The sequence below is a fragment of the Sander lucioperca genome, chromosome 2 (genome assembly GCF_008315115.2).
Source record: "Sander lucioperca isolate FBNREF2018 chromosome 2, SLUC_FBN_1.2, whole genome shotgun sequence".
Classification (NCBI taxonomy): Eukaryota; Metazoa; Chordata; class Actinopteri; order Perciformes; family Percidae; genus Sander; species Sander lucioperca.
In genome coordinates this window covers 13,005,641-13,031,444 of record NC_050174.1, presented here as the reverse complement: position 1 = coordinate 13,031,444, position 25,804 = coordinate 13,005,641, and the positions used below count along the sequence as shown (strand labels likewise).

The 25,804-nt window shown below is 41.3% G+C and overlaps 3 protein-coding genes across 11 annotated transcripts in view; 2 read left to right on the top strand and 1 right to left on the bottom strand.

Annotated features, from left to right (window-relative positions):
• The first annotated feature begins 107 nt into the window (after window positions 1-107).
• On the top strand, window positions 108-4,274 carry mthfd2 (methylenetetrahydrofolate dehydrogenase (NADP+ dependent) 2, methenyltetrahydrofolate cyclohydrolase). The gene is made up of 8 exons (XM_031309191.2): window positions 108-350; window positions 1,863-2,047; window positions 2,157-2,279; window positions 2,625-2,777; window positions 2,974-3,081; window positions 3,173-3,265; window positions 3,391-3,516; window positions 3,611-4,274. Exons 1-8 carry the CDS (start codon window positions 271-273, stop codon window positions 3,757-3,759), a joined length of 1,017 nt encoding a protein of 338 aa, XP_031165051.1. The 5' UTR covers window positions 108-270; the 3' UTR covers window positions 3,760-4,274.
• Window positions 4,275-6,956: 2,682 nt separating this feature from the next.
• Window positions 6,957-10,159, top strand: arl6ip4 (ADP-ribosylation factor-like 6 interacting protein 4). Its single transcript, XM_031309335.2, has 5 exons — window positions 6,957-7,274; window positions 7,374-7,697; window positions 8,980-9,097; window positions 9,290-9,359; window positions 9,438-10,159. Exons 1-5 carry the CDS (start codon window positions 7,103-7,105, stop codon window positions 9,492-9,494), a joined length of 741 nt encoding a protein of 246 aa, XP_031165195.1. The 5' UTR covers window positions 6,957-7,102; the 3' UTR covers window positions 9,495-10,159.
• Window positions 10,160-10,268: 109 nt separating this feature from the next.
• LOC116056912 (membrane-associated phosphatidylinositol transfer protein 2-like) overlaps window positions 10,269-25,804 on the bottom strand; it is a 47,597-nt gene continuing 32,061 nt past the window's right edge. For 3 of the 9 annotated variants that reach the window (XM_031309327.2, XM_035992804.1, XM_031309328.2), the window contains exons 8-27: window positions 25,636-25,740; window positions 25,491-25,555; window positions 25,197-25,268; window positions 24,285-24,529; window positions 23,861-24,050; window positions 23,457-23,576; window positions 22,982-23,196; window positions 22,695-22,870; window positions 22,231-22,401; window positions 21,035-21,187; window positions 19,891-20,055; window positions 18,607-18,897; window positions 17,730-17,878; window positions 17,500-17,616; window positions 17,161-17,277; window positions 16,920-17,068; window positions 15,969-16,118; window positions 15,666-15,846; window positions 15,310-15,432; window positions 10,859-13,985 (exon numbers count right to left, since the gene is read on the bottom strand). In XM_031309327.2, coding sequence (XP_031165187.1) covers window positions 13,602-13,985; window positions 15,310-15,432; window positions 15,666-15,846; window positions 15,969-16,118; window positions 16,920-17,068; window positions 17,161-17,277; window positions 17,500-17,616; window positions 17,730-17,878; window positions 18,607-18,897; window positions 19,891-20,055; window positions 21,035-21,187; window positions 22,231-22,401; window positions 22,695-22,870; window positions 22,982-23,196; window positions 23,457-23,576; window positions 23,861-24,050; window positions 24,285-24,529; window positions 25,197-25,268; window positions 25,491-25,555; window positions 25,636-25,740 — 3,338 coding nt within the window. In that variant the 3' untranslated portion in view covers window positions 10,859-13,601. Of the gene's footprint in view, window positions 13,986-15,309; window positions 15,433-15,665; window positions 15,847-15,968; window positions 16,119-16,919; window positions 17,069-17,160; window positions 17,278-17,499; window positions 17,617-17,729; window positions 17,879-18,606; window positions 18,898-19,890; window positions 20,056-21,034; window positions 21,188-22,230; window positions 22,402-22,694; window positions 22,871-22,981; window positions 23,197-23,456; window positions 23,577-23,860; window positions 24,051-24,284; window positions 24,530-25,196; window positions 25,269-25,490; window positions 25,556-25,635; window positions 25,741-25,804 lie in introns of all 9 variants that reach the window. The other 6 variants (XM_031309331.2, XM_031309330.2, XM_031309329.2 and 3 more) reach the window with 6 other exon arrangements.

Sequence of the window (25,804 nt, the reverse complement as noted above, 5' to 3'; positions counted from 1 at the left end):
TTACTCCACTACACCTCTCCTGCTGCTGTATGGACGGTTCATGTCATTAAACACTTACAGAAGGCTATTATCTATGCAGTAGAGGTGTGGCAGCAGATAACTGTGACGCATGCACCATACGTGCAGGGGGAAGGGCTTTAAAGCCTCTGCTCCACATCTTCCTCCTCCACAGCTCCACAGACGTCGCTGACTGTCAGTCCTGGTGGTGGTGGTTGTTACGTAACCGTGTTTCTCTTCTCTTCTCTTCTCTTCTCCTCTCAACCGGTCACAATGGCAGCGATCAGGACTCTCAGAAAACTGTGCCAACACTCCCAGCATCAAGTCTGTAAACTGCACACGTCCGCCTCGAGGTGAGTGCGACCACCAGTTTGAAAATCTGATTTAATTTGGGTAAATTGAATCCCACTTCCAATGTTCCGCGCGTTTTCTTTCCAACATGAGACGATATGCTCATAAATATTAAATATATATTAAAAATATTACTTTATTTGCCGGTCTTCTGTAAAGTTGTGTAAACACGGATAAAAGATTGCGCGTTTTCTTATGGGGGGGGGGGGACTACTAAATGTCTGCAGTTGGTCACATTTGTGTGCGCCCCTAGCGTTATGCCGGTAACATTGCAGCTGCCGGTTGGCTGATGAAATCGGACTCGGTGCTTGCACCCAGAAGCTTGAGGACCCAGGTTTCAGCTGGAGACCGAGGTGTTGGTCTACACTCAAGGAAAATAATACATGCATATCTATTTTGGTCCTGGATGACATATGGCAGAGATAATGTATGGTATTTATTATGAGAGGACATCATACAGATTGCAAATTTGCAGCATCTCGTGCAGGTATTTATTGGAAACGTGCTGAGTTCAGCATGACTGAGATAAATGTAATAATCTAATGTTACACACACGCCCTGCACATGATCTACAGCTCCAGAGGCACAGGATAGATCATTTAAAGCTATGACATGTTATGCATGAGTTATTACCTTATATCACAATATTATACAACTTAAAAGCAAAGTTTAATTACACATAAACACAACTGGCTTTGCATTAAAATACACACAGCAACAAGCAACATGCACAGAAGAATAACATGTATTTAAAAAAATTAAACTAACAAAAGAAGAAAACTTTTTTTTTTAAACACTCTCCTTTGAGGTTGGTCTCTCTCACTTAACATCTCTATATGGCCATACAGTACATTTAAAAAGAGGCATTATCTCCTCAGTAGACCGGCTTTGTGTTTGAATTCATATGAGGTTAAAGAGCCATTTGCTGCCCTGCAATCTTGGCCCCATTGTCTCACCCCATTTTGCCCAAAGATGTGATACTTTTCTGTGAGGTTTAATTAGTTTGCAGAATACAAGAGTGCTTGCGTCACTGTTGATGGCTCATTACTCTTCAGTTATTAACTAGGCCTACTGCTCTCTGTTTGTTGTTATATAACAGATAACCATCTTGGCGCTTTTGAAATTTAGACAAAGCAGCAGGCGGTCAACCCAGTTTGTATATTCATAAGAATGTTATACATCAGTTTTAATCATCAGGGGCCTCTGATTCTACTTGGACTTATCTTGCTGTAATTGAATATATGGTAGTGTACAGCTCTTCAGTACAAGGGCTAATGGCTCCTCTGTCAGGTGGAGACATGCTGTGTCTAATTTTGGTAGCAAAATTGGTGCTTGGCCAGGCTGAATGGTTGAGATAGGTTTCTGGTGTCAAAAGTTATGTTCAAAGGCAATCGAGAGTCCGAGTTTAGTTGATAAGTTCTGTGCCTGAATAGCAGCAGAAACGCAGCTTGTTAAAATGTAAGTTATCGACTGTTTGTCCTCTGATCCCAGTCTTTTTGCATGCCAACTCTCAGACAGGAGGCGGTGGTCATCTCAGGAAAGAAACTAGCTCGACAGATTCGAGAAGAGGTCCGGGCTGATGTGGAGAAATGGGTTTTAGCCGGCCACAGGAGACCCCATCTGAGTGTGGTTCTGGTAGGAGAAAATCCAGCCAGTCACTCCTACGTCCTGAATAAGACACGATCTGCAGCTGATGTTGGTGAGAAAAAAAACACCCACAGTCCTCATACGTATGTGTAAACACCACTTTTCTACAATAAAAGAACAAAATGCGTTTTTAGTTATTTTCTCTCTTCAACCTCCCACAGGAATCTCTAGTGAGACCATTGTCAAGCATTCAGACATCAGCGAGGAGGAGTTATTGGACCTGATCTACAAACTTAACACAGACCATCGTGTTGATGGCCTGCTGGTCCAGCTGCCTCTCCCAGGTACAGAGAAACTGGAACAGTGAAACAGAAAGAATAACAATGAGTAGAGAGAATCATGCTACTGTAGAGTGGCTGTTTTGTGTCATGGTATGGGCTGTTGTTGTCAGCTAGGATAAAAATCTGTGTGCAAGTATCAGTCAGCATGAGTTGGCAGCACATACGTTAGAGCAAAAATCTGCCAACCTGCATGCTGTTTCTCTGTTAGGATTTTCTTTTTTGTTAAACAACACCTAGCTATGCTTAAATAAGTTGCATTTGTGAACTTTAACAAACTGATATGTGTTCTTGAACAAAACATTTGAGATCTAGTTGTCCTGACGGTAACTTGTCTTTGTTTTCTGATAGATCACATTGATGAGCGGACAATCTGTAATGCAGTTTCCCCTACCAAGGACGTGGACGGTTTCCACGTACTTAACGTGGGTCGCATGTGCCTGGATCAGTCCACCATGCTTCCTGCCACTCCCTGGGGAGTCATGGAAATTATTAAACGCACAGGTAACAACCTGAGTGATCGCTTACTTTGTCTTTTTGGGTTGAATTGCTGCTGACCAAACTATGTCAACTAACTGTATGAATTTTGAAAGGAAGTTTTTCCTCACCACTGTCACACTAAATGCATGCTCCTGGGGGAATTGTTGGGTCTCTAGATCAATAAAATTGATCTAGTTTTTATTGAATTCTTGTCCTCTAGGTATTCCTACTATTGGGAAGAATGTCGTGGTTGCAGGACGCTCCAAGAATGTGGGCATGCCCATCGCCATGTTACTGCATACAGACGGCCGTCATGAGAGGCCCGGAGGTTGGTTACTGTGCATGTGTGTTTATCTGTGTGTTTAAAGATGGAGGGTTTGAATATATGGCATAAATACTGAATGTTTTTTCTGTTGCAGGTGATGCCACGGTAACCATTTCTCACCGTTACACCCCAAAGGAGCAACTTTGCCAACACACTAAAATCGCTGATATCATCGTGGCTGCTGCAGGTTTGTGTCACCGTTTATTTGCTTGCATGTGACAATGACTGAACTCTGTAAAACTTGAATCTTTGTTCAGTAGATTATTTTTTTCTGTTGTCTAACTGTTCTGTGTGTGTTTACTGAACTATCAGGGATTCCGAACCTCATTACCTCCGACATGATCAAAGAGGGAGCAGCGGTGATTGACGTTGGAATAAACAGAGTGCAGGACCCAGTCACCGGAAAGAGCAGACTGGTTGGAGATGTGGATTTTGAAGGTAAGGCTGGACAGCGAACATGATCATATTTCTGCATCGACATGCATGGTGTCTCGATTGTCTGTAACGTCATACCTTTTCTGTCTATATTCAGGCGTGAGACAGAAGGCGGGCTTCATCACCCCTGTGCCCGGAGGTGTGGGACCCATGACAGTGGCAATGCTAATGAAGAACACTATCAAAGCAGCTAAGAACGTTCTGCTGTTTCCTCCAGAGAGGATCCGCATGGCGGCTACATCCTAATAGGCAGTAGAAAATCCAAGCCATAGTGACACATTCCACCCCCGTTATTTTTATTTTTTTTTACTTGGAGCAACCTGAGGACCTTCATTTGCACACGGACTGGAAAGATGATAGCTTTAAGACTTTCTTCCCGCTGGCATCTTTAACCTCTTCTAACTTCAAGTTCAGCCATGTGTAGACTGTTACATTCACTCCTGCAGCTGTGTTTTATGTAACAAGGTTTTTAGTATTTATCATTTGCAATGTATTTTTGGGGGGGTTTAAGGAATCTTATGGGAGGAATATTATTTTATTTATTACTATATTGACATAATATTTAAACATGAATGGAGGCAGGTTACAGCATATAGGCCTGTCTCTTGTGTTTCTTTTCATTAGTTTAGCCTTATGTACCAAGAGTGATAAGGGCTAACATCATCAGGAACACCTATATTTATCAATATACAAGCTTTATATATTCACAATTGCCTTTGTAAAAACTTTGAAATAAATACTACAAATATGTTCACACATTGGTGCTTTCTGTGCAAACAGATTGTTTATTCCTGTACATTGTATTATCAGTGACCATAATGTTCTCTTAATCTCTTTACAGTGTCAGATTTACGCTGATGCACTCATTCCAAATATAACTCACTTTTCAGGCACTATCATTAAAAGTAATGGCCTCTTAGTACCAATATTGAATAACCACATATTCCCACCCCCACCTTTTTGATCCAACCGCCTGTATTTGGCATGATATGGGCATCATCACCACCACATACACTCACCTAAAGGATTTATCATTGTCATGTTCAAGAAACTAATTTGAAATGATTTGATCTTTGTGACATGGTGCATTATCCTGCTGGAAGTAGCCATCAGAGGATGGGTACATGGTGGTCATAAAGGGATGGACATGGTCAGAAATAATACTCAGGTAGGCTGTGGCATTTAAACGATGCCCAATTGGTACAATGGGGCCTAAAGTGTGCCAAGAAAACATCCCCCACACCATTACACCACCACCACCAGCCTGCCCAGTGGTAACAAGGCATGACGGATCCATGTTCTCATTCTGTTTACGCCAAATTCTGACTCTACCATCTGAATGTCTCAACAGAAATTGAGACTCATCAGACCAGGCAACATTTTTTCCAGTCTTCAAATGTCCAATTTTGGTGAGCTCGTGCAAATTGTAGCCTCATTTTCCTATTTTTAGTGGAGATGAGTGGTACCCGGTGGGGTCTTCTGCTGGTGTAGCCCATCTGCCTCAAGGTAGTGCGTGCTGAGGCTTCACAAATGCTTAGCTACATACCTCGGTTTTTAACGAGTGGTTATTTGAGTCAAAGTTGATCTTCTGTCAGCTGGAATCAGTCGGCCCATTACAAGGCATTTTCGCTCACCTGACTGCAGCATACTGGATGTTTTTCCTTTTTCAGACCATTCTTTGTTAACCCTAGAAATGGTTGTGCGTGAAAATCCCAGTAACTGAGCAGATTGTGAAATACTCCACTCCACGCTCAAAGTTGCTTAGATCACCTTTCTTTCCCATTCTGACATTCAGTTTGGAGTTCAGGAGATTGTCTTGACCTGGACCACCCCCCTAAATACATTGAAGCAGCTGCCATGTGATTGGTTGATTAGATAATTTCATTAACGTGAAAGGTGTTACTAATAATCCTTTAGGTGAGTGTATATCTATGAGTCAATGGTCTCTCAATTAGAAATGAGAGACATAGCGGACATTTTATTCTACACCATTACCCTCTTTTTTCCAAATCATATCCTGACTCACAGACAGACTCTCTTTATGTACCTATTAAAATGTTTTTTTTTTAAAAAGATTCCGTATTATTATATTATTTTTTACTTTAACGCACGGACCCGTTTAAGTGACATGGAAGCAAAGAGACTGGGACAACAATACTCAGTGATTATTGTGACCCAAATATCCGATACACTTGGAACTTATTTGGGGCAGACCTTTACACACATAGGGTCAGATTCTCCCACATTCAACCTGAGCCGACCCCTCAGGTTATTTATTAGTGCTGTGGGAGGTACCACAGGTTTATGGAGAGGACCTATCAGGGTCAACAGGTGGTGTGGTTTGTGTGGGTTCACTGAGTTTGTAAGGTTTACTTTGGGTCTCTGCATGAGAGTTATAGGATGGGCCTTTCTAATCTGCTGCACTACTTGGACTTGTTTTCATTGCCTAATAGAAGATAATGAAAAGAAGGAGATAGACTCAGGGGACATAGTTATATGATACTAAATCTGCATACTAAACAGCCAAATAGGCTGGTAAGGGAACATTGCTTGTTTTGTTTTTTTTTCACAAATAAGAAAAGAAGTTATTTCCATGTAGGCTAAATTCAAAGTAAGATGTTTCTTTTTTTAAAGGACAACAGTGACACTAACACATTTCAGATTTATGTAAAACATGTATTTGAATGTGGTGTGAAGCAGTGAAGAATAGAACAATAATAATAATAATAATAAGTCATATATGAAACAAAAAACTAAACTAAATACAATTACTCAGGTATTGTAGGTTTGCAAATGTATACAAATATGTCCCTACATTTCAGAGGGAAATGTTTTCACTAGATTTATTTGACTAGTGTTTGCACTAGCTGTGCTTGTGACATATGATCAGCTTGTAAAATAGGATGCATGGTTATTGATGAAGCCAGTGTTTCCAAGTGGTGTTGGCTTGGGACCTTTTAAACAAAACAAAGCAACGTGTCTTAATGTGGATAAGTAGAGCAGTTTAACTAAAGAGAGATTTCCCCCTCTTACATTGTATACATTTAAGGTTTTCTAATGGGGTGAAAGTATCCAGTATTTCACAAGAAAAAGAAAAAAGTTACGAAAAGGAACATTAAAAAACAACTTTTCTTATCTTTAATCATTTAATGAATAATCCAATAACACTCTAAGAAATGTCATTCTGCATAATGAGTGGTCTAGTAGTCTACGTTTATTTGTCAAACTTTAAGCACACCTTTCTGATAAATCTTCTGTGCTTCTATATAAATTACAATTTAAAAGATTATCACCTGTAACAAAGTAAATTTACACAGGTGTATTGATAGTATTGGCTCTGAGTACTACTTTCCAACCTGGTAAAAAAATGACCCATAACTCAGCATGTCGATATGCTGTTTAAACTAAGGTAGGAACTAGGAACCTTTATATTGTATTTCCGGATACCGACGGAAGGCAATTGGAGACGCGTATACTTCCGTAAACTAAAGGAGCCAGTCTTCAATGGCTGAAGCAGCACACTTTCTACTTTATATGATCTTCGACCAGGTTTTCCGTGTGGATTTAAGTTCACTCAGTTGTCTCAGTGATGGATCGCAACAGGTCACTTGACAGAGCTGGCAGAGAGAAAAGACACGAGAAGAAGAAGAAGAAACGGAGACGGTCCTCCTCTTCTTCATCATCATCATCATCATCGACGTCGTCTTCCAGTAGCAGGAGTCGAAGCAAGTCGTCAAAAAAAACATCTCACAAAAGTCAAGGTTGGGACTTTACATTTTATTTAAAATGAGAAGTTTTTATAGCAACGGAAGTCTTATTATCAAATACCTCTGTTGAACTTTTTCTTCTCTTTCCCTCAGATGTAAAAACACAAAGAAAGAAGCGCAGAAGAAGCTCTTCTTCATCATCATCCACCTCTTCTTCCTCATCGTCTTCATCCTCGTCGAGTGATGAAAAGACAAAGAAGAAGAAAAGTAAAGGTAGGAAGAAGAAGTCGAAGAAGAAGAAGGCGAAGCTGAAGAAACAGAAGAAAATGGAGAAAAAGAAGAAAGAGAAGCCGAAGAAGAAGGAGAAGGAGAAGAAGAAGGCAGCGGTGGTGGTGTTGGCCTCTCCTCCAGCCGAGAAGCCTCCGTCCTACCTGGAGGTGTGGCAGAGCGAAGAGGGGACAGTGGAGCTCGGGCCTGGTGGGACATACATCACTCTACACCGTCTTGTTTATATACTCAGCAAAATAAGAAACGTCCTCTCACTTTCAGCTGCTTTTATTTTCAGCCAACTTAACATGCGTAAAACTTTGTATGAACATAAAAAAATTCAACTACTAAGAACTAAACTGAACAACGTTTCACAGACATGTGACTAACAGAAATGGAAAAATGTGTCCCTGAACAAAGGATGGTCAAAATCAAAAGTTACAGTCAGTATCTGGTGTGGCCACCAGCAGCATTAAGTACTGCAGTGCATCTCCTCCTCACGGACTGCACCAGGTTTGCCAGTTATTGCTGTGAGATGTTACCCAACTCTTCCACCAAGGCACCTGCAAGTTCCCGGACATTTCTGGAGGGCATGGTTCTCGCCCTTACCCTCCGATCCAACAGGTCCCAGACGTGAGATCCGGGCTCTTCGCTGGCCATGGCAGAACACTAACATTCCTGTCTTGCAGGAAATCGCGCACAGAACGAGCGGTATGGCTGGTGGCATTATCATGCTGGAGGGTCATGTCAGGATGGGCCTGCAGGAAGGGTACCACATGAGGGAGGAGGATGTCTTCCCTGTAATGTTCTGCAACTTTTGATTTTGACCATCCTTTGTTCAGGGACACATTTTCCATTTCTGTTAGTCACATGTCTGTGAAACGTTGTTCACTTTAGTTATGTTCATACAAAGTTTTACGCATGTTAAGTTGGCTGAAAATAAAAGCAGTTGAAAGAGAGAGGACGTTTTTTTTTGCTGAGTGATATATATATATATATATATATATACACACACACATATACACTTTATGGCATTTTTAATTCAGCATCTGGTTGTTAAAGACAAGTGATGTAAAAGAATCACTTCTTCTGATTGCAGCTCTTCAAATGTGAGGATTTGCTAATTTTCTCTGTTTTATATCACAGCAAATTGAATTTCTTTGAGTTTTGGACTGTTGGTCGGACCAAAACAAGAAATTTAAAGTCTCCTTAGGTTTTTACTTTTTGGAAATGGTGATTGTATTTTTCCTGACAATTTATAGTCTAAATGATTAATAAATAAATAAAAGGTGCAGCCCTAATTTGCACAGTTTTGATGTTTGTTCTCCATCTAAATGGATCGGTGGATAATTCAGCGGATTAAATACCTCACCATTGAAAGTATAAATGGTGCGGCTGACAAATTACCATTGTCTCACAGTATCATAGTCACCTAATATGAATATCAGAAGAAAAGGCACACAGCTGCATCATACTCTGTTTTCCTCTGCAGTCATGACCGATGAGCAGAAGGCCCGACTCTCCACTAAAAGGCCCCTCACCAAAGAGGAGTACGAGGCCAGACAGAGTGTGATCCGCAGGGTGGTAGACCCAGAAACCGGGCGGACCAGGTAAGCTACAGAGTACATAGTTTACAATCCACAACAGGTAAGTGTAGAGGAGCAGTTCACCTGTTCAAAGGTCTGTTCAGAGTCACAGCATGATCAAACACTTTCATTCCAGCCTAACCCCAAATTTCCCAGAAGAGCTAATACATAATTCTAACATTATGATGTAATAATGAATGACAATTTCCCCTCCAGATTGGTGAGAGGAGAAGGAGAGATCATAGAGGAGATAGTCAGCCGAGAGAAACACAAAGACATCAACAAGGTACATGAGAAATTTTCAATTATAACTTTGTGATATCTATCAAATGTATCTAACAGTGAACTTCCATTCATCCTATAGCAAGCCACCAAGGGAGACGGGAATGCTTTCCAGAGGAAACTGGGAATCAACAAGTAGAAGATGCCATGATCTTCTTCAGGACAGCAGCCTCAAGGAGCTGAATTTTATATCATAATTTCAAACAGTTGCCTCTGATTTCACTGTACAGTAGTGGAGGTACAAAGTATAGGGGTCATGTACAGTAATGAGTTTAATCCAGGTAAAAGCCAGTATCTCCTATTGATTTGCCTTATTAAATCTATGCGGGAGTTAGTGAGAGATTTTAATGTTTTTAATCCTACGGAGATCTGCAAAAGGAACTCTGCGCAAGGAAGAGGTCCCACATAGTTTGCACATTTGCTGATTAATGCTTATTTATTTTATCCATGTTTGAAAGCATTTCAGTGAGTACATTTAAGGTTCAATCCTGAATGGACTGCAAGTATGGTTGTCAGTTTTCTGTACCTGTCAGTCAGATGATGTGTGACTGTAACAGACCATTCAAATGTTTTCTTAATTGGAAATTAACTGTTTCATGTTGTACTTTAAATCAAAGACATTAAGAATCTTTTTTAAGTGTTCAGTATCTTGTCTGACTGACTCTTTTGGCTACATACCCTACACCCACTCGTAGATGTATGCTCATCTTTACATCTCACATTTTGTTTCTCTTTGGTTCTCAGAACAAAACTGCATTTGTGTGAACTGATTCCAAAAAAATAAACATTTTTTATTACCTGCAATGAATCATCCTATATTTGAATACGCCCTGATCTCTGAAGAGACTATCCTTGTCATATTATTTTCATGACATTACCATTTTGAGTGTGAAAAACGGCAAAAATGACTGAATTGTTCTTTATATGTTCTTTATACACTGTACATAAATGCACAAGGGAATTGATAACATTGTTATCCAAAAGCCTACAAGATACATATCCTGTACAATGAAAATATTTACCAAGGTATGTTGCATATATATATATACAGCCCATGAATGCTAACTGTTGATGTAACAGTGGTTGACATTGCGTTAACCTGGGGAACAGAGATTAAGACGGATTGCCTAATGTTTGTGAAATATGTCAAACCGATTTCTCCTTTGTACATTTCCTTTTAAGTGAAAACAAGCCAAAGCCTTTTAAGAAAAAATATGGCCTTTTCCCATTTCTAAAAAGTAAACAGTCTACCCTTTTCCATGAAGTCAATTCGGGAGTGAGCAGTGTTCATTCTAGGCCTCACAACACAATGGCCAATGTAAGGCAGAAAAGGGAAATGTAAGGCCTCTGGTAATGTGTGTGTAAGTAGCAGAATCAAAGCAATTGTCTGCCCAGAGGTATCCAAACTTCAGATAACTGCACCGCTTCGTCTTTACATTCTCTGGATTTTGATATCCAGGCAATTCAGATCTCTGAGGAAAGACATAATATGGTTCAGTAGATAACCATGCTGCATGTTTTACAGCATTGCCTTTCCTTTTTTCCAAATACTATCAATGTACAAACAGCCATTCTTCGATCAGCAGCTTTCAAAAGAGTTTTATATATGGCTTCAAGCCAAATCTCTAAAATGGTCAAAATGCAGAGGGACTGTAAAACAGTTTGTAATTACACTTGCTTCACCAGGATTGCTAGAAACAGCCATGGCCAAGCAAGTTATAGGTACCTATGCATTGGGATGTACACTTAGTTATCTAGCATTAGGTCTCCCCTCATTGATATAAAAGAGGTGGACAGATTATTAGAAACACCTCTCAGTATAACACAATACAATTCAACAGCATCACAAACTACAGCCTTTAAAATGACCATTAAGTTGATCCCCTCTAAAACAGTTAACACATTAAAATGTTTAATGAAGGTAGGATTTGTTGCAGGACTGCATTTTTTTTTTACATACTGTAAGTGTACCTAATAAAATGGCAACTAAGTGTTGATTTCTGGGTCACTTTTAAATGTTAAGTGACTTCATCCAAACCTCAAAAACAAAGTTAAGACAGAGCATGTCTGTCCACAGGAAAAAAAACCTGCAGTAATATTTCACACCATTATCAGGTCAGTGGCACTTGTGAGAAATCTGTACTTTTTTTTTTTTTAAATGGACTCTACAAATGTTGCATGTGTGCCCTGTGTGTTCGTTGAGTGCTAAGATGTGTTCAGATTCCCCCTGCAATTTGACATCTGTAGAATATGTGCCTGTTGAACTGATTGTCAATGCACTGTGCTGTGTTCCTCAACACAGTTGGTTTGATCGTGTGGTGCAGTTGAGTAATATTGCACATTTCCCTTACATTTGAGCCCATATTGGTCCATTGCAGTCAGCTCTATAAATGCCTATTAGAGGGACAAATAAACATCATTTGAATGAATAAATCACAAATGTTGTACCCTTGTCAGGAAAAAATGGCGAACAGCATAAAGTTAAGTCTTAGCTCTGTGCTCCTACTTCCGACAGCATTTTGTACAGAATTTACAATTTGCAGATTGTTCTTCCTCTAAAGGCGCAAAAGCAGAACAGAGAAAAGAGACCTTAACCTAAAGAGGATTATCTATGAGCACATTCAATGCCTAATGTACAGCTTAGGGATAACCGGAGAGAAGCCATATCCCAAATTTCCAAAATTAGATAATAAACATACAATATATGACACAAGATAGCAGTTCTGTTGATACGATTCTGGTGATCTGCAAGATAACATAATAAAAATACAATACTGTGCCAGGCAAAGACCTCTTTGAGTTTTGGCTGCTGCAACTGAAGTTTGAGGAAGAAAAAAAAACCCACAACATAGTTAAAGTAATATTAAAAACACATTTTGTTCACAAAATCAATACATTTTAAAATATCTATAATCTTAAATAACAATAATCATCATCAATCATTAAAGTGTATCCCGAATGAGGTGGTGTTTACCCCCAGAGTGAAAAAGACACTTAAAACTGGTCTTCAGTGGACCAGATACCAGATCTGCACTGTCACGTAATAATTATGTACAAGCCTTGTTAAACCATTCAACTACATACTTACACAATCTATTCCATTTTTTTCACAGGAGACCTTAATTATTTCCTCTCTATTCATGTACAGCATTTCATTCTATACTGTTTACTTTGGCACATTAACCGTACAGTAGTAGGAGTTTTCCTTATAGCCGAGTCAAACATTACTGATTCAGGAAGGTTCAGCAGTGCAGTGTGGTGAGATGTGGTGAAATGCTATAAAATCCCAGGAACAGTTTAAGCTGCAACCATCATTAAAGGGTAATTTCGCAGTTTGCTTCATGTGATATTTGGATGGTTCTTTGGTCTGATGGACGACTAGAAAACAAGCTAAACTGGACTGTATGGTTTGCTAAAACATTATTTAGTCATCGTTGTCTTTGTTTATGCAACAAGTAGTAGATCTTGATCAAATCCGTTCATGTTGGCTTACAGAACAATGGTTAATGTTGATATATGAAGCTTTTTTTCAAAAAACAAATCTGAAAAAGATACATTTTGGCTAAATGATTGTGTGTTTGTTTGGTCACACTGAGAAAAGAAACACATTCAATCCAGTTTTACCTGATTCTCCGCTCTGCTCCCAGACGTGAACATATCTGGTTATCACATAAAAAGGACATAGCATTAAAACTATCGTAATTGCTGTGCTTGTGGTGTCAGCGTCAGTTACAGTGCAGGATCAGAACAGTATCCAAACTGGGACCTGATACAGGCTGTCTGTAACCACTTTGTGTTGTTAACTTAAGTATACAGCAATGGGGTGCTTGTATGTGTAACCATCTCCAATCTAAGAGCCCGCTGTAGGAGGAAAACTGACCTTGTAATCAAGAGTGATAAATATTTACTAAACAGTAGAAACAGTCTGGATCCCTACAATATATGCTTTGTCTATTTGTGTGCACGTTTCTGTTTCAGGAAGATGCTCCTTGAAATGCCTGTTGAGTATTGTGTGTGTTGTATAATAAATATAGCCGTAGCCTCTGTTCATAAATATCTGTGTAGAGTGTAACTGGCATTAGTTTATAAAGAGTGGTTTGTAGCACCTATTGTTTTCATTGTGGTATTTACCCATCTGGTGCAAGCCAACAGTTTTTCACTCTTTGCATTTATCTTTGTCATGGGTCTCTTCCTCAGCACTGTATACTTTTCATCACTCTCCCGAAGGTACTCTGTCTTCCTAATCTCATTTGGGGCTGAGAACGCCTGGTTCCAGCTTGGTGCTGCTGCTGCGGCCCCAGCAGCTGGCTGTGATGCTCATGCTGCGCTGTGCTGCTCCCTGGCTGTAGCTGTGAGTGCACTCCAGCCGATCCCGCTCTAGCCTCTCGCCGTCCGATTGGCTCTGTGTGCGTTCTGGCCTGTTGTGGATGCTGCCTGTTGGGGAGCTGGGGGTCGGTTGGGAGGAGATGGTGCGCAGCAGGTGGTTCCTCTTCCTTAGGAAGTCGCTGTTTGCACCCAAGCCGAAGCTGCCTTTACGTAGCACCATGCGTGCACTGCTGGACTTAGCTGGCCGAGAACGGTGACTGTACTCCAGCTGGGACAAATGAGCCGCATATCCCTCAGTGATGAACTGTTGAGAGGATCAGAGGAGAGACATTCTGTCAACTATGAAGAATCAGAGAATTTTGGTTCAGCTAATTGATATTTATTAATTTAGTTAAAAGAGTGAATTGGTTGTAATAGTGGCAGTATTAGTAAATCATTGTCATCGTTGTTTTGGTATTTACTTTAATATCCTTGAAATAAGTAAATTAAATATTAATTTGAAAAAGAAGATCAATGCGTGAAATAATTAGGCTGTCAGCATTAACACGTTAATCGCGATGCGATTAAGGGCCGAGCATAATGCGTTAATTTTTTTTAATCGTATTAATCGCATGCCGCCATTTATTAATTTATTTTCACTTCACTCGGCTTTGCGTTGTGCCTAACAGGCTACTATTTTGCCGTACTTCCTCGTAACACATCCTGCTGCTTCAGGAATAGCAACACGGATTTCGGTGCCTCATTCTGGTGCCACTGATATGCCTGCACTTCTCTCTGATGCTCTGAAACAGACGTTACAGGCAACAGAAACATCGCTGCACGTGACGCTAGTTAACACTATACTCGACAGCAGCTAACGTTAGCCTACCGCTAGCTAGTAGCTTGATTAAACACGGTTAAATGCTGACAGCTAACGCTAAACGGTGTAAAGTTTGTCTGTATTTCACTGTAGAGGATTCCGACACCGGGATGTAACAATCTGCAGCTGCTGTTGTCGGAAAAACACAGACGGTGCGTTCAATGAAACTGGTAATTTAAGCGGTTGTTAAATGCCCTTTTCCCATCTGGTGGTTGTTTTTGTCATTCAACAGCTATTTACTAGTGAAATAAGTTATTGTTATAATGATTACATTATTAAACATTTCATTTTGACGATATGGCCTTAGCAATAAACAAGCCATTCTTTAATGTCGCCAACTGTTTAGTACCCTTCTTTTTTTTTAAACTTTCTTAAAAAGTATCGGTTCAGGCACCGTTAAGGCACCGGTACCGTTTTAAAAGTACCACTTTAGCGCCGGTATCCAAACCAAACAATACCCAACCCTAATATTGACTCTAGATTCAAATGTGTGACTAGATTAAATATACAATAAACAAATACAAATCTTAAAATCAAGTTCATAAAGTCATTTTCTTTGCATTCATTTGATTCCCAATCAAGATACACTGGTAAGAATTACTTTCCATTGTTAATATGTACTTAAAAACAGTTCTGAAATGCAAAATAACAGAATTTTAATCATGTGATAAAACATGCGATTAATCGCGATTAACTATAGAAATTCAACAATTAATCGCGATTAAGAAAATGTAATCGTTTGACAGCCCTAGAAATAATCAAATAGTACCTGGCACTGCATCTTCTTGGAGGGTCTCCCGACGATGTATATTTGGGAGGGAGGGATGCCAACGGAGGTGTAGACTGAGATGTCTTTGGTTGATCCGTAGCCAGCGAAAATCTTCATGTGAACCTGGGATCAGCCAAATGAACAAGAGAACTGTTTGGCACTCTGTATTTTTCTTCGAATATAGATAGATAACATTTCTTTCATAGTTGTACAATGTCTTAATTGTTGTTTTTGTTTTCACCTCTAAAAGTATATTCCTTATTCATTCCACAAAGATCAAGACTACACATGCACACACTATGGTACTGCACATAGACCCCCCCCCCCTCTCAATCCTCCCTTTCTCCCAGTCTGACCTCTGTCAGGGACTTGAGGAAGTTGGTCTTGTGTCTGAGCGGGTCGTGGACCAGGCCGTCACAGAAGGAGACAATGCCATGAGGGAAGTTGTGCTGAGATAACCAAGCCACTACCCGCTGCTTCTGCATGTCTGGTCGTCCTGTCACATAGATGATCATATAGCCTAAATCTTGCCAGTGTCTGCAATGAGGAGGAACAAGATAACAGAATTAAGACATAAATAACAATGCAAAATGCTTATGTGCTTCAGTCTGAAAGAGACTCAAACCCAAGAAAACAGGAGAAGAAAAGCAGCTGGGTACCTGACAACATCCACGGCTCCTGCCCGCACTTTGGGATCACTGCCCATGATTGACACACTGGCAGCAAATGACCCGTCGATGCTGAATACAACAAACTCTGTGCCACGTGGAACAGCTGTCAGGTAGCTGTCTGCACATGTGTGGTCACCCCTGAGGAATGAAAAGAACAACAGAAAGTAAGAAAATGGAGAAAGACAAGTCAATCTCGACAATCCTCTGGAGGACACTGAAATGCAAGAACAAACTGAGCTAAAACCAAATATAAACCAGGCTTCTTGATAAAATGCACCTAGCCTGAATAATTCAGTAAACTATGACATGCCATCAGGGTTTGGGAATAGGCCTTTTTAAGCTGTAAATAATAAAATCAAAGATGTCAGAAACCTTTTTTTGTTTTATTTTTTATCATATATACATGTCAAGTTAAGGCCACAGAATGTATACAACATATAAACAGGACAGGGAAAAAATACACTGCAAAACATTAGCACAATATTGCCAATGCCACACCCCCGTCTGGAGGGTTAGGGTTACCCTCACTCCCCTCTTTCAAAACCCACCTATTTATAGTAATGCTTGAGCTCTCTACAGCAAGGATTAACAAAGCCAAATCATCGACTGTAGACCTATGGAAAAACGTAGCAGCACAAGTATCAGTCCTAATGACCTCAGCGCCACAAGAACTAGGAAGAGTGACTAGGCAAGGTGTGATTTCTGTTTTTGTTTTTGGTTATTTGTTTGTTTTTGTTTTCCTCGAGACCGCAGAGGGTGGGGGGTGGCATGAGGGTTTTTATTCCTGTTCAGTTGTATTTGTCTGTTCAAAAAAATATAAAAATAATAAAAAGTTGATCTTAAAAAAAATAATAAAAAAACCCCCCACCTATTTAAATCTGCTTTGAATCAGTGATTTATTCACCAAATGGCCTTCTGAAATGGTCAAACTAATCTCACCTGACAACCATTTTGACTGGGTAGACTCCGATGCCCAGACGTTTTTTCTCTGGGATGGCAAAAGACACACGGCCACTACTGTTGGTCACTTGTGTGTTGAAGTACACCCATTCTCCTGATGGGGGCTGGGTCATGATGTGGAGATCAACCTGTACAGGATTACAATACCATGAGCACAAACTACACAGGCATTACTGACATCCGTCTATGTCTGCTGTTGTGGTGGCGAAAGAGAGATCACCTTCTCCCCGGCCAAGGTGACCATATCCAGAGGGCCGTACATAAAGCGACCTGTCACGACCTGCTGGGAGTCTTCTGTGAACACCGCGTCATTAATGCGGTGGTTGGCAGTCACGTTCTGTCAAAGGAGTGAAAGAAAGATACATGCTGAAATGTAATTTTCTCCATGACATTTCACAAAAAACAAGTTGCTGATGTTGACTTGTCTTAACACATTTTCTTGTTTGGCATTTTCCTCCATTTGATGAGATTTGATGGATGAGAAAAAAAGGTAAGAGACAAGGAAGGAATTCAGGATTTTGTGTCCCCTGACACTTAACTCTGACACCCTGATGCCTACCCTGATCTTCACAAGGGTCCTCTTGCGAAGCCACTTCTCTCGAGGTTTAGAGGGGGTGAATTCAGTCACTTCTTTCCCATCGAGCTCCAGGATGCTAGAGTTTTCATGCCTCATCACCTACAGGAGAAATTTCAATGACTCATCCTCAGTATCTCTGAAAAGGACTAACAGCCTGCTGATCACTTCTGAACAGGCCATAAAGAGTGGTAAGTATTCTTATGTTGACTCACCTGTCTCAGGAGAAAAGACACAACATCAGTGGACTCCCAGTATGATGCGTGGAAGAGGTGCGGTAAAGCCACAGTGGGGAAAGCGGTGAGCGCATCGGGGCAGTACAGGGCAAAGTCCAGCCGCTTTGTGCCCCACCAACGTGCTGCAACTGCGTTGGGAATGGAGTGAATGGCACGTAAGGTGAAACTGAAAGAGTCAGTGTGAGGTATGCGATGCCACGCGAAGGTGCGACACCCTTGAAGCTAAAGCAAAAAGACGATTTCAATCTTAAACCACAAAATCATCACCGACCCAGCAGTTCTTCAGCTAAATGAAGGAAATCGGAAGAAGGAAGTTAAGGAATTAGTTATTAAAAGGAAAATCAAGTGCAGGAGGAAGAAAAAGATAGTTAATGACACATGACTATATGAGCAACTGAAGATGTTATTCATGTTAGTATGAACATGAAAAAAGATTATGGATTTGGAAAGTATTATTCCTCATCAATGTAAGTGATTGCCTCATATCCTTATGAATTCAATCATTTTTCTTAAGATTATTTTTTGGGCATTTTCAGGCCTTTATTTTATAGGACAGCTGAAGACATAAAAGAGGAAGAGAGGAGTAATGACATTCAGCAAAGGGCCGCAGATCGGAACCGAGTCTGCGGCCGCTGCGGCAAGTACTGAGCCCATGTACGTGGGGGCGCTCAACCAGGTGAGCTACCCAGGCGCCCCCTTATAAATTCAATTTTGAAAGAATACAAGGGGGGGAAAAAAAGAGGCTTTCTGGAGGAGCAGCGTTGAGTTTTTGGATTTGGACACAGTATAGTACAGCGCACAGAAAAGAACTGTAGCCTCAGGTTGATTTCAGAAGTCCCCTTTCTCAGAAAAATACCTTGGTCCACTTCAGCCTGGGAGTCCAGTGAGACCAGATCAGATATAGCACGCTCCAGCCCAGGTGACACGCAGTTCTCGTGCTGGCCAGTGGGACTTAGACGGTCACTAGTCTCTGCCACACCGTCCAGCTCTGCTACTAGATCTGCATCAGGAGTTCCTGCGGCCTTGCCAGCCTCCGCTTTCTTACGGGACTTAGGAGGACTTTTCAGGAAGAATTTGTTTTGTGATGAAAGGGCGAGTTGGGACAAAAGGCTGAACTTTTTGAATTGGTTAATTTGGCGTGATTTGGCTATTGGGAGAAAAGAAAGAGAAATAAAAAAATCACATGAAAAATGAATGCATGTTGGTATGTGACAGTTTATGACAGTTTAAACAGTTTGAAGAGTGATGTTGAGTGATGTTGATGAGTCCGGTGTTAGTAAGCTGTCGTAAACAGAACTGTGAATGTCAAAGCTGAAACATAATTGTTAGTACAGTAAGAGTTATTGCAGAAGGGCAGGGTGATTCTGTTGAACGTCTTCTGATGCTCTGTTATTGCATGAACAAAAATCTGTTTTAATTAGTTCATGTGCATCTCCAGGGTTTTACTGTAGGTGCTAAAACAGCAGTAGGCAGAACAATAATTTGAGGTACAAATAAATGCTCTGGTAACAAAAGTGAAATAGTGAGGGACAGGGGGACTTTGGAGGACAATCTCACATAAAACAATAGAATACTAGTCATCTCCGCAAACACTGCACTAGGGAATGGACAATACAGGAATGGCTGACGGGGGCAGGTGTCTACATGCATTGCAACATTAGAGAAATGCAGCACTTGTTCATTGCATTTACATTTAGACAGTGGAGAAGGATAAGACAGACAGTGAAAAGTGGCGCTAAACTTGCTCTTCTTCAGGACTCTTCTTCAGGACTCTTCTTGCTCATATTGGGACTTATGAGCTTATGAACTCTCTGCATGACAGTCTGGTCACAATGCAGGTTTAAGTCTGGCTAAGTAGAAGAATAAGCTATCTGGCTGACTAGACTGCTCCAGCTGGAGAGCAGGGTGTATGTAGAGTCAGAGTAGTGGGGTTGAGAGAGAGAGAGAGAGAGCGAGAGAGAGAGAGAGCGAGAGAGAGAGAGCGAGAGAGAGAGAGAGCGTTAAGGGAGCAGAGTCGGAAAACAAGATAGAAATATAGAGAAGATTTAGACTGAAAGAAAGAGAAAGAGGGAGAATAACTAGACCAGTGTTTGTGTGAGTGGAAGGAAGAGAGAGGCTTTTTGGTGTTGACAACACTTACTGTTGGCTATGTTGGTGGCAGTGTAACTGTCTGCCATTCCTGAGACCTGGCTGGCAATGCTGACTTCACTGGCCCTCCGCTGGCCCCGGGAGAGGGGCCCCGTTACGGGGGATGAGGGGTACGAACTGTCCATGAAGACACCACCATGAGACTGAACAACATCCGCTATTGAGCCGAAACAAGGAGATCCCATTAGACAGAGACACAGGTAAGGGGAACTCATAGTGATGAGGGGGAGGGAGATGTGGGTTAGGGTGGCAGCAGAGAAATGTGACGGCAGGCACCAAGGTCAGATTTCTGTAACCGACTCGGGGAAACACGGGCGTATGAGTACATATAACACTTAAAATCACAAATGTGCACATGTGTGACAGTCACACCCATGTGTTAGTATCTCTTATGTGTTAGTGCTGAAGATTTTTTTAAATCAGATGATCTCTGACTATTATCACAAAAATAGGTAACAGTATATTCAGTATGCATAGATAGAGCTCCACTCTACAGTGCACTGTGCAAACACAACATCACAAGCAGTGCAGTCGTCACATCAAAAAGTCTCTGAAATGTGGATGATAGTAGAAATACCCTCTGCCGACATCAATAGTCTGATATTATGGATTATGGAGTGATGCAGACACACTGAGACCCGGCTTAATAAAACACAGCACAAATACAAATGCTTGCGTCCTCCAAACATTGAATGTGGCATGAATATGTGATGGCAACATAACAAAATGTAACACCACATGAGATGATAATCAGATTTTCCAAAGTATGTCCATGGCAAGTTGTAACAATTATTACAATACAATACAATTATTTCTATTTCTAACTAGAAATGAGGCCAAGAACTCAACAAGGAAATTAAACATCTTATACAAAGTAATTTAGATGGAAGACTAGATGCTGCAAGAAAAGGGGTATGCATTATATGTAATGGCCTATCAGTGTATCTGATTTATCAGAAACATGAATGCAGCTGTTGACTCTTGAAACAACAGCGATGGGAATACTCAGAAAGGCAATGATGGGTATAAATTTGAGCATCTTGGATGTGACAGCAAGAAGGTTGTAACAAACAGAAATAAGAGACACAGTGAATGGGGGTGAGGGCAGATGCAGGTGAATGGGAGAGGCTACACACACTCCATAGTGGCGGGTGTGGCTTTGAGGGAGCCCTCCGGCCAGTTTAGCACAGGCACAGGGATGCAGGTCTCACTGATGGCCTCCTGACAGCGAAAGGACAGGGGAGGCCCGCTGTCAAGTAGCAGCTGAGCGTTGCTCTGGACTGTCTCCACTACAGAGGGAGGTGGAGGGGCAGAGGTCAGGGGAAGGGGGGGAGGGGGTTGGAGGTAGAGAGCCACATACGCAGATATGGGGACAGGAGGCCGAGAGAGAAAGAGGGAAAGAAGACAAGAGGACACAAAAAACATATGAAGCAAGAACAACTGAACATGAGACAAGAAAGCAGAGTCAAGCCCTTAGTCGAGCCCATTTCTTTTGAATTGCAACTGCTAGTCAGTCATGCCCTGGAATCGGCTATTCATTAAAACATTTTGCACATACTCACTACTAACTCAAAAATTATCTTGAATTTGTCTTTAAAACTTAATCTGTACTGAAAACTTTGTCAATAAGTTATACAAGCTCATCTGATGAAAACAACAACACAGCTCCTCTGACACAAAACCTTGGCCTGAAGTCCTTATATATCACCTATATATAAGTCCTTAAATATCACCATGCTTGTACAGCTTATTAACCCTCATGTGGCTCTTTAAGAAGCCCTGGTTCAATGGTGAATGTATGTATTTGAACCTAGAAAGAAAATATCTGCTCATAGTTACCTTCCTACTTCCTGTGTACTTTTTCTTGGGGAATCACAGACAGATACAATATTTGTATTAAAGGGTAGGGTGAGGCTCTAAGGGGTACTCCTATGGGTTACTCCACTATAATGAGTGTCCAAACAGAAACCACCAGCAGGACTATGAGCACATTTAGATGAATAAACCGCTTCACAAAAGAAGTTGAAGCACAAACAGTAGTTGAGACAATGTTTACTCTTGTGTGTGAAGGAACTTATAGTGTGCTACAAAGGTGTCTTTAAGGCAGGTGTGTTCCTGGGAAACGGGACAATCAGTGTCTCAAGTGTGATCTTAACTTTAAGGAGAAAGAAAAACAGCCATTTTATTACAGGGAATTTTGCATTTGTGTCTGCACGTGTGAATCCAAGTCACAACTACATATATTAACTGTAAATTCTGTTAATTCATGACAGGATATTTACTGAATTGATATGACTGAGGCTTTTATACATCATCAGTGCAGAGGGCTCACCAAGTAGGGCAGAGTTTCCATCTCCCAGGGGAAAGCGTTGGTAACGGGGCACGTTGAAGGGAGGCAGGAGGTGAAACTTCCTCTCTAATAAAGGCTCCAGGCGGGAGGCTGAGGGATCGGCTGGGTGGAACAGGTTGTAGACTTGCTGACAGGCAGGCCGCAGTTGGGCCACTAGGGGGAGAAATCGAACCAAAGACATGAGAGAGGAGAGGGTTAGGGTTAGGATTACTAGCTTTTAAATATTGGTAATGACAATCATACATACAATTAACACTTTATGATGAAAAAGAACTTTGCAGGTATGACTTACAGGTCACTATGCTAATTTGTGCACCTGAGGTAAACCTGTGCACTTATGTAGACAGAAAAGTAATTTTTTTCACTCTTGCATAATGTGTCAAATGCAACAAAAACAATGTGTGCTATTACTGATTATATTATAACCCCTGTCCTAATTAGCTTACCATCCAGCATTGGAATGACAGTCTTTCTCAAGGCGAGTACCAAGCCCAGTGGAGAGCCAAACAGGAAAAAGTCGGAGACCTCGAAGTCAAACTTTCCCAGGGTGCCTCCATCCAGCATAGCGCTGCTGCTCGACCTACGTGAGACTGTGTCGTTCCGCAAAACACTGGCGTGTAAGCTGGAAGCACAGCACGAAGTCATAAAACTAAATCACACTCAGACAGAATACAACACAAGAAATCAGGTTATCTCCCAGGTAAGGATTTTTGTCATCCCACACTCAACACACCTGGTGAGGAAGGCCTGGTGTTGTTTTATTGTGTCCAGCTCGTAGGTGGAGGAGTCACTTCTCTTGCGTGGCAGTTGTTGCTTGGTGTCGTCACCTGAACTGGCACGAGGAATGTCAATGTTACTGCGACTGAGGTGGCGGCTGCCCTCCAGAGTCGGAGAGGCTGACCCGTGCCCGCTGTTGATAATGATTCCAGGAGAAAGGAGGTCCTGGTCCTGCAGGGTTGATACAGGAACATTTGTTATGAAAACTTTAGACAACAGCACTTTAGAAACAGTCCATATATCTAATATGAAGGAGAGAAAAAAAAGTTTACATTGTACAAATTCTATGCAATATAATACTCATTTCTGATATAATCCTATATATGTTTGATGCAGGTAAATAAAGTAGTAAACCATTTGTGTTTTTTTTATGATGAGTTAAAAACTCATTTGACATATGTATTCACTACTCTGAATGCTTTGTCTCTTACCTGTACACTGACGACACTGCCCCTGCGACTGCTGTCCTGGCTTTCATTAACTGTCTGATTGCTGCTGCACAGTGCATCAAATCCCAAGATTCCTCCCACACAGTCCCCAATGAGGCACACCTACAAAGGCCAATGTCCAGACATAAAGTTAATAAAACAATAATTAGTTTTTGACATACATCCTTAGGGGTTAGGTCTGCCTAAAATGTCTATACATCTGCTCCAACAATAACACAAACAAAAGTGATCATGCCCATCATAACAATCAGATAAAAATGGCAACAATCCATACAAAATCCATACAAGACCAGGCTCAGCTGTGATACTGTGATTATGTACATATATCTTTGAGAACAAAAACACACAAATCGTTATAAAATGGCATCTAATACTCGGTAACTGACCTGGCCAGAGAAGACTGCCCCGTTCAGAGACTTTATGAACTCTGTGTACACGTGGTTGGCTCTTACAACGACAGTGGCAATGGCCTCCTGGTACTGTGGAGCAGAGGTGGCCAGGAGGGGGAGAGCTGCCAGAGGGATGTGGTCCTGGCTGCTGGACAGACAACCCTCATCGTAGCTGTATGGGCTCAGGCTGCCACAAAAAAAGACCCAAATTAACAAAATTAAATGAACATATTTTTAAGACCAAGGCAGTCCACAGAGGAGTGTGAAGTAACAAACACAGGAGGAGGGGCGATGGTTATGAGCTGCACCTGGATCTGTTCCATCAAAAGCAAACAGCAATCAGTCAATAAACAGATACCGTCAATCTGTATTCACAATGCTTGCAGCATGCAGAAGAACATGTGCATGTGTGTCCTCTTACTTGGAAACTAGGGAGAAGGCCTCGGCACAGATGGCAGGGCAGGGTACCAAGCGGATGGCGATGCGTCCCAGCGCCGTGGGGTAGTGAACACGCATGACTGTTTCGAAAGCTGTACTAATCGTGTTGACGTCGGCCTGCTTGCTGTTCTGGTCCCCTCCGCCTGTATCCAGGATGTTCCCTCCGTGCAGAACCAAGATCAGCACATGGATCTTGGAGGGCTGCAGACACTGCTGGGACGAGCTCTCCTGAAAACAGAAAATAAAATTTAAAAAAGGGTGATGATGGGGATGACGAGGAAAAGCTCTTGGGAGAAAGTTCAATAAATGATATACTGTATTTACTTATGAAACATCCTTTTTAGCAGCATGACCAAAGATAACATGCTCACTGAGAGGGAAAAATCACAGATAAACAATATTGCCTTAGCTATTACGCATCAAATTATTTGTGTTTTGACAGATTTGTGAGTCATATTTGTGTTCATCTCTTCAAACATGGACTGCACAACAAAATGTTTGTACAAACTTATTTTCACAACCAGAGAAGGGCGGAGAACCATGAAGGGAAACAAAACATAGCCCACCTACACTCCACCTAGACAACTGTTCAACAGCAAACAAGGACAATACATCCTGAGGACAAGTCACATTAAATAGAACAACATAATGTGCAGTTTTGAAGTCTGATACAAAACTTTTCATAGAAGCACTATATGTACACTCAACGCCACAGCTGCAAGTACACAGAAGTTAAACAGAGGGGGTTGAGGTTGAGGAGTACACATGGATTTGGGTTTTGGCAACGGCAGGAAAAAAAGGGAAGGGGCAGTAAGTACTGGGTTTGTTCAGGGGGATCGGGGGTCTGTGGAGCTACTGTAGCCCACAGTGCACTAGGGCCAAAATGTTTACTTACTGACTGGTGCCTTGTTACCGTGATGGTGGGAATGGGAGAGCTATCGGCTTGGCCGCTAACAGAGCCACGCATCTGAACACAAGAGGACAGAGAGGCTCAGGAACAAACAGCCCTTCTCTTATCCCCCAAACTATAAAAGCTGATGCAAATGACTATGTATGTTCATTATAATGAAGTTTAACGGAAGCTTTTTGGTACTGAAGAGCATTTTCTGTGGATGGTTCTTCATTAATATCTATTTAAGACATGATTCTGCTGGTTAGGGTTGTGTTTTGTAAATACACACTCACGTACCTCATCTAGTCTTTCCTCACTGGTTGCTCTCTCATAATCCACTGTCATTTCCTTGAACAGCTCACCTGCAAACACACACATTCTTAACATAAAGTTCAGAGGCAGGTGAATTTCCAAGATAAAGTGCTCATGGTCTTCATCATACCAGGAGTTTCTTCTGTGTCTGCAGCTTCAATCTTGTCTATGAGGTCGTTGGAGTTCCACTTGGAAATTTCCTTTTGGAAGACCTCCTCGCCGTCTGAGAAATCCTCTGTAGGCAACACAAGATAAATCATCATCAACTAAAGGATATGTGCCATTCAGGGTGTCATTAC

Bases quoted from the DNA above. Each gene is read 5' to 3' on its own strand.
- arl6ip4 (XM_031309335.2), top strand. From the start codon at position 7,103: ATGGATCGCAACAGGTCACTTGACAGAGCTGGCAGAGAGAAAAGACAC. The intron at 7,275-7,373 runs GTTGGGACTTTA...TCTTTCCCTCAG, and splicing joins AACATCTCACAAAAGTCAAG to ATGTAAAAACACAAAGAAAG. The intron at 7,698-8,979 runs GTGGGACATACA...TTTCCTCTGCAG, and splicing joins GACAGTGGAGCTCGGGCCTG to TCATGACCGATGAGCAGAAG.
- mthfd2 (XM_031309191.2), top strand. From the start codon at position 271: ATGGCAGCGATCAGGACTCTCAGAAAACTGTGCCAACACTCCCAGCAT. The intron at 2,778-2,973 runs GTAACAACCTGA...CTTGTCCTCTAG, and splicing joins GGAAATTATTAAACGCACAG to GTATTCCTACTATTGGGAAG. The intron at 3,266-3,390 runs GTTTGTGTCACC...CTGAACTATCAG, and splicing joins TATCATCGTGGCTGCTGCAG to GGATTCCGAACCTCATTACC.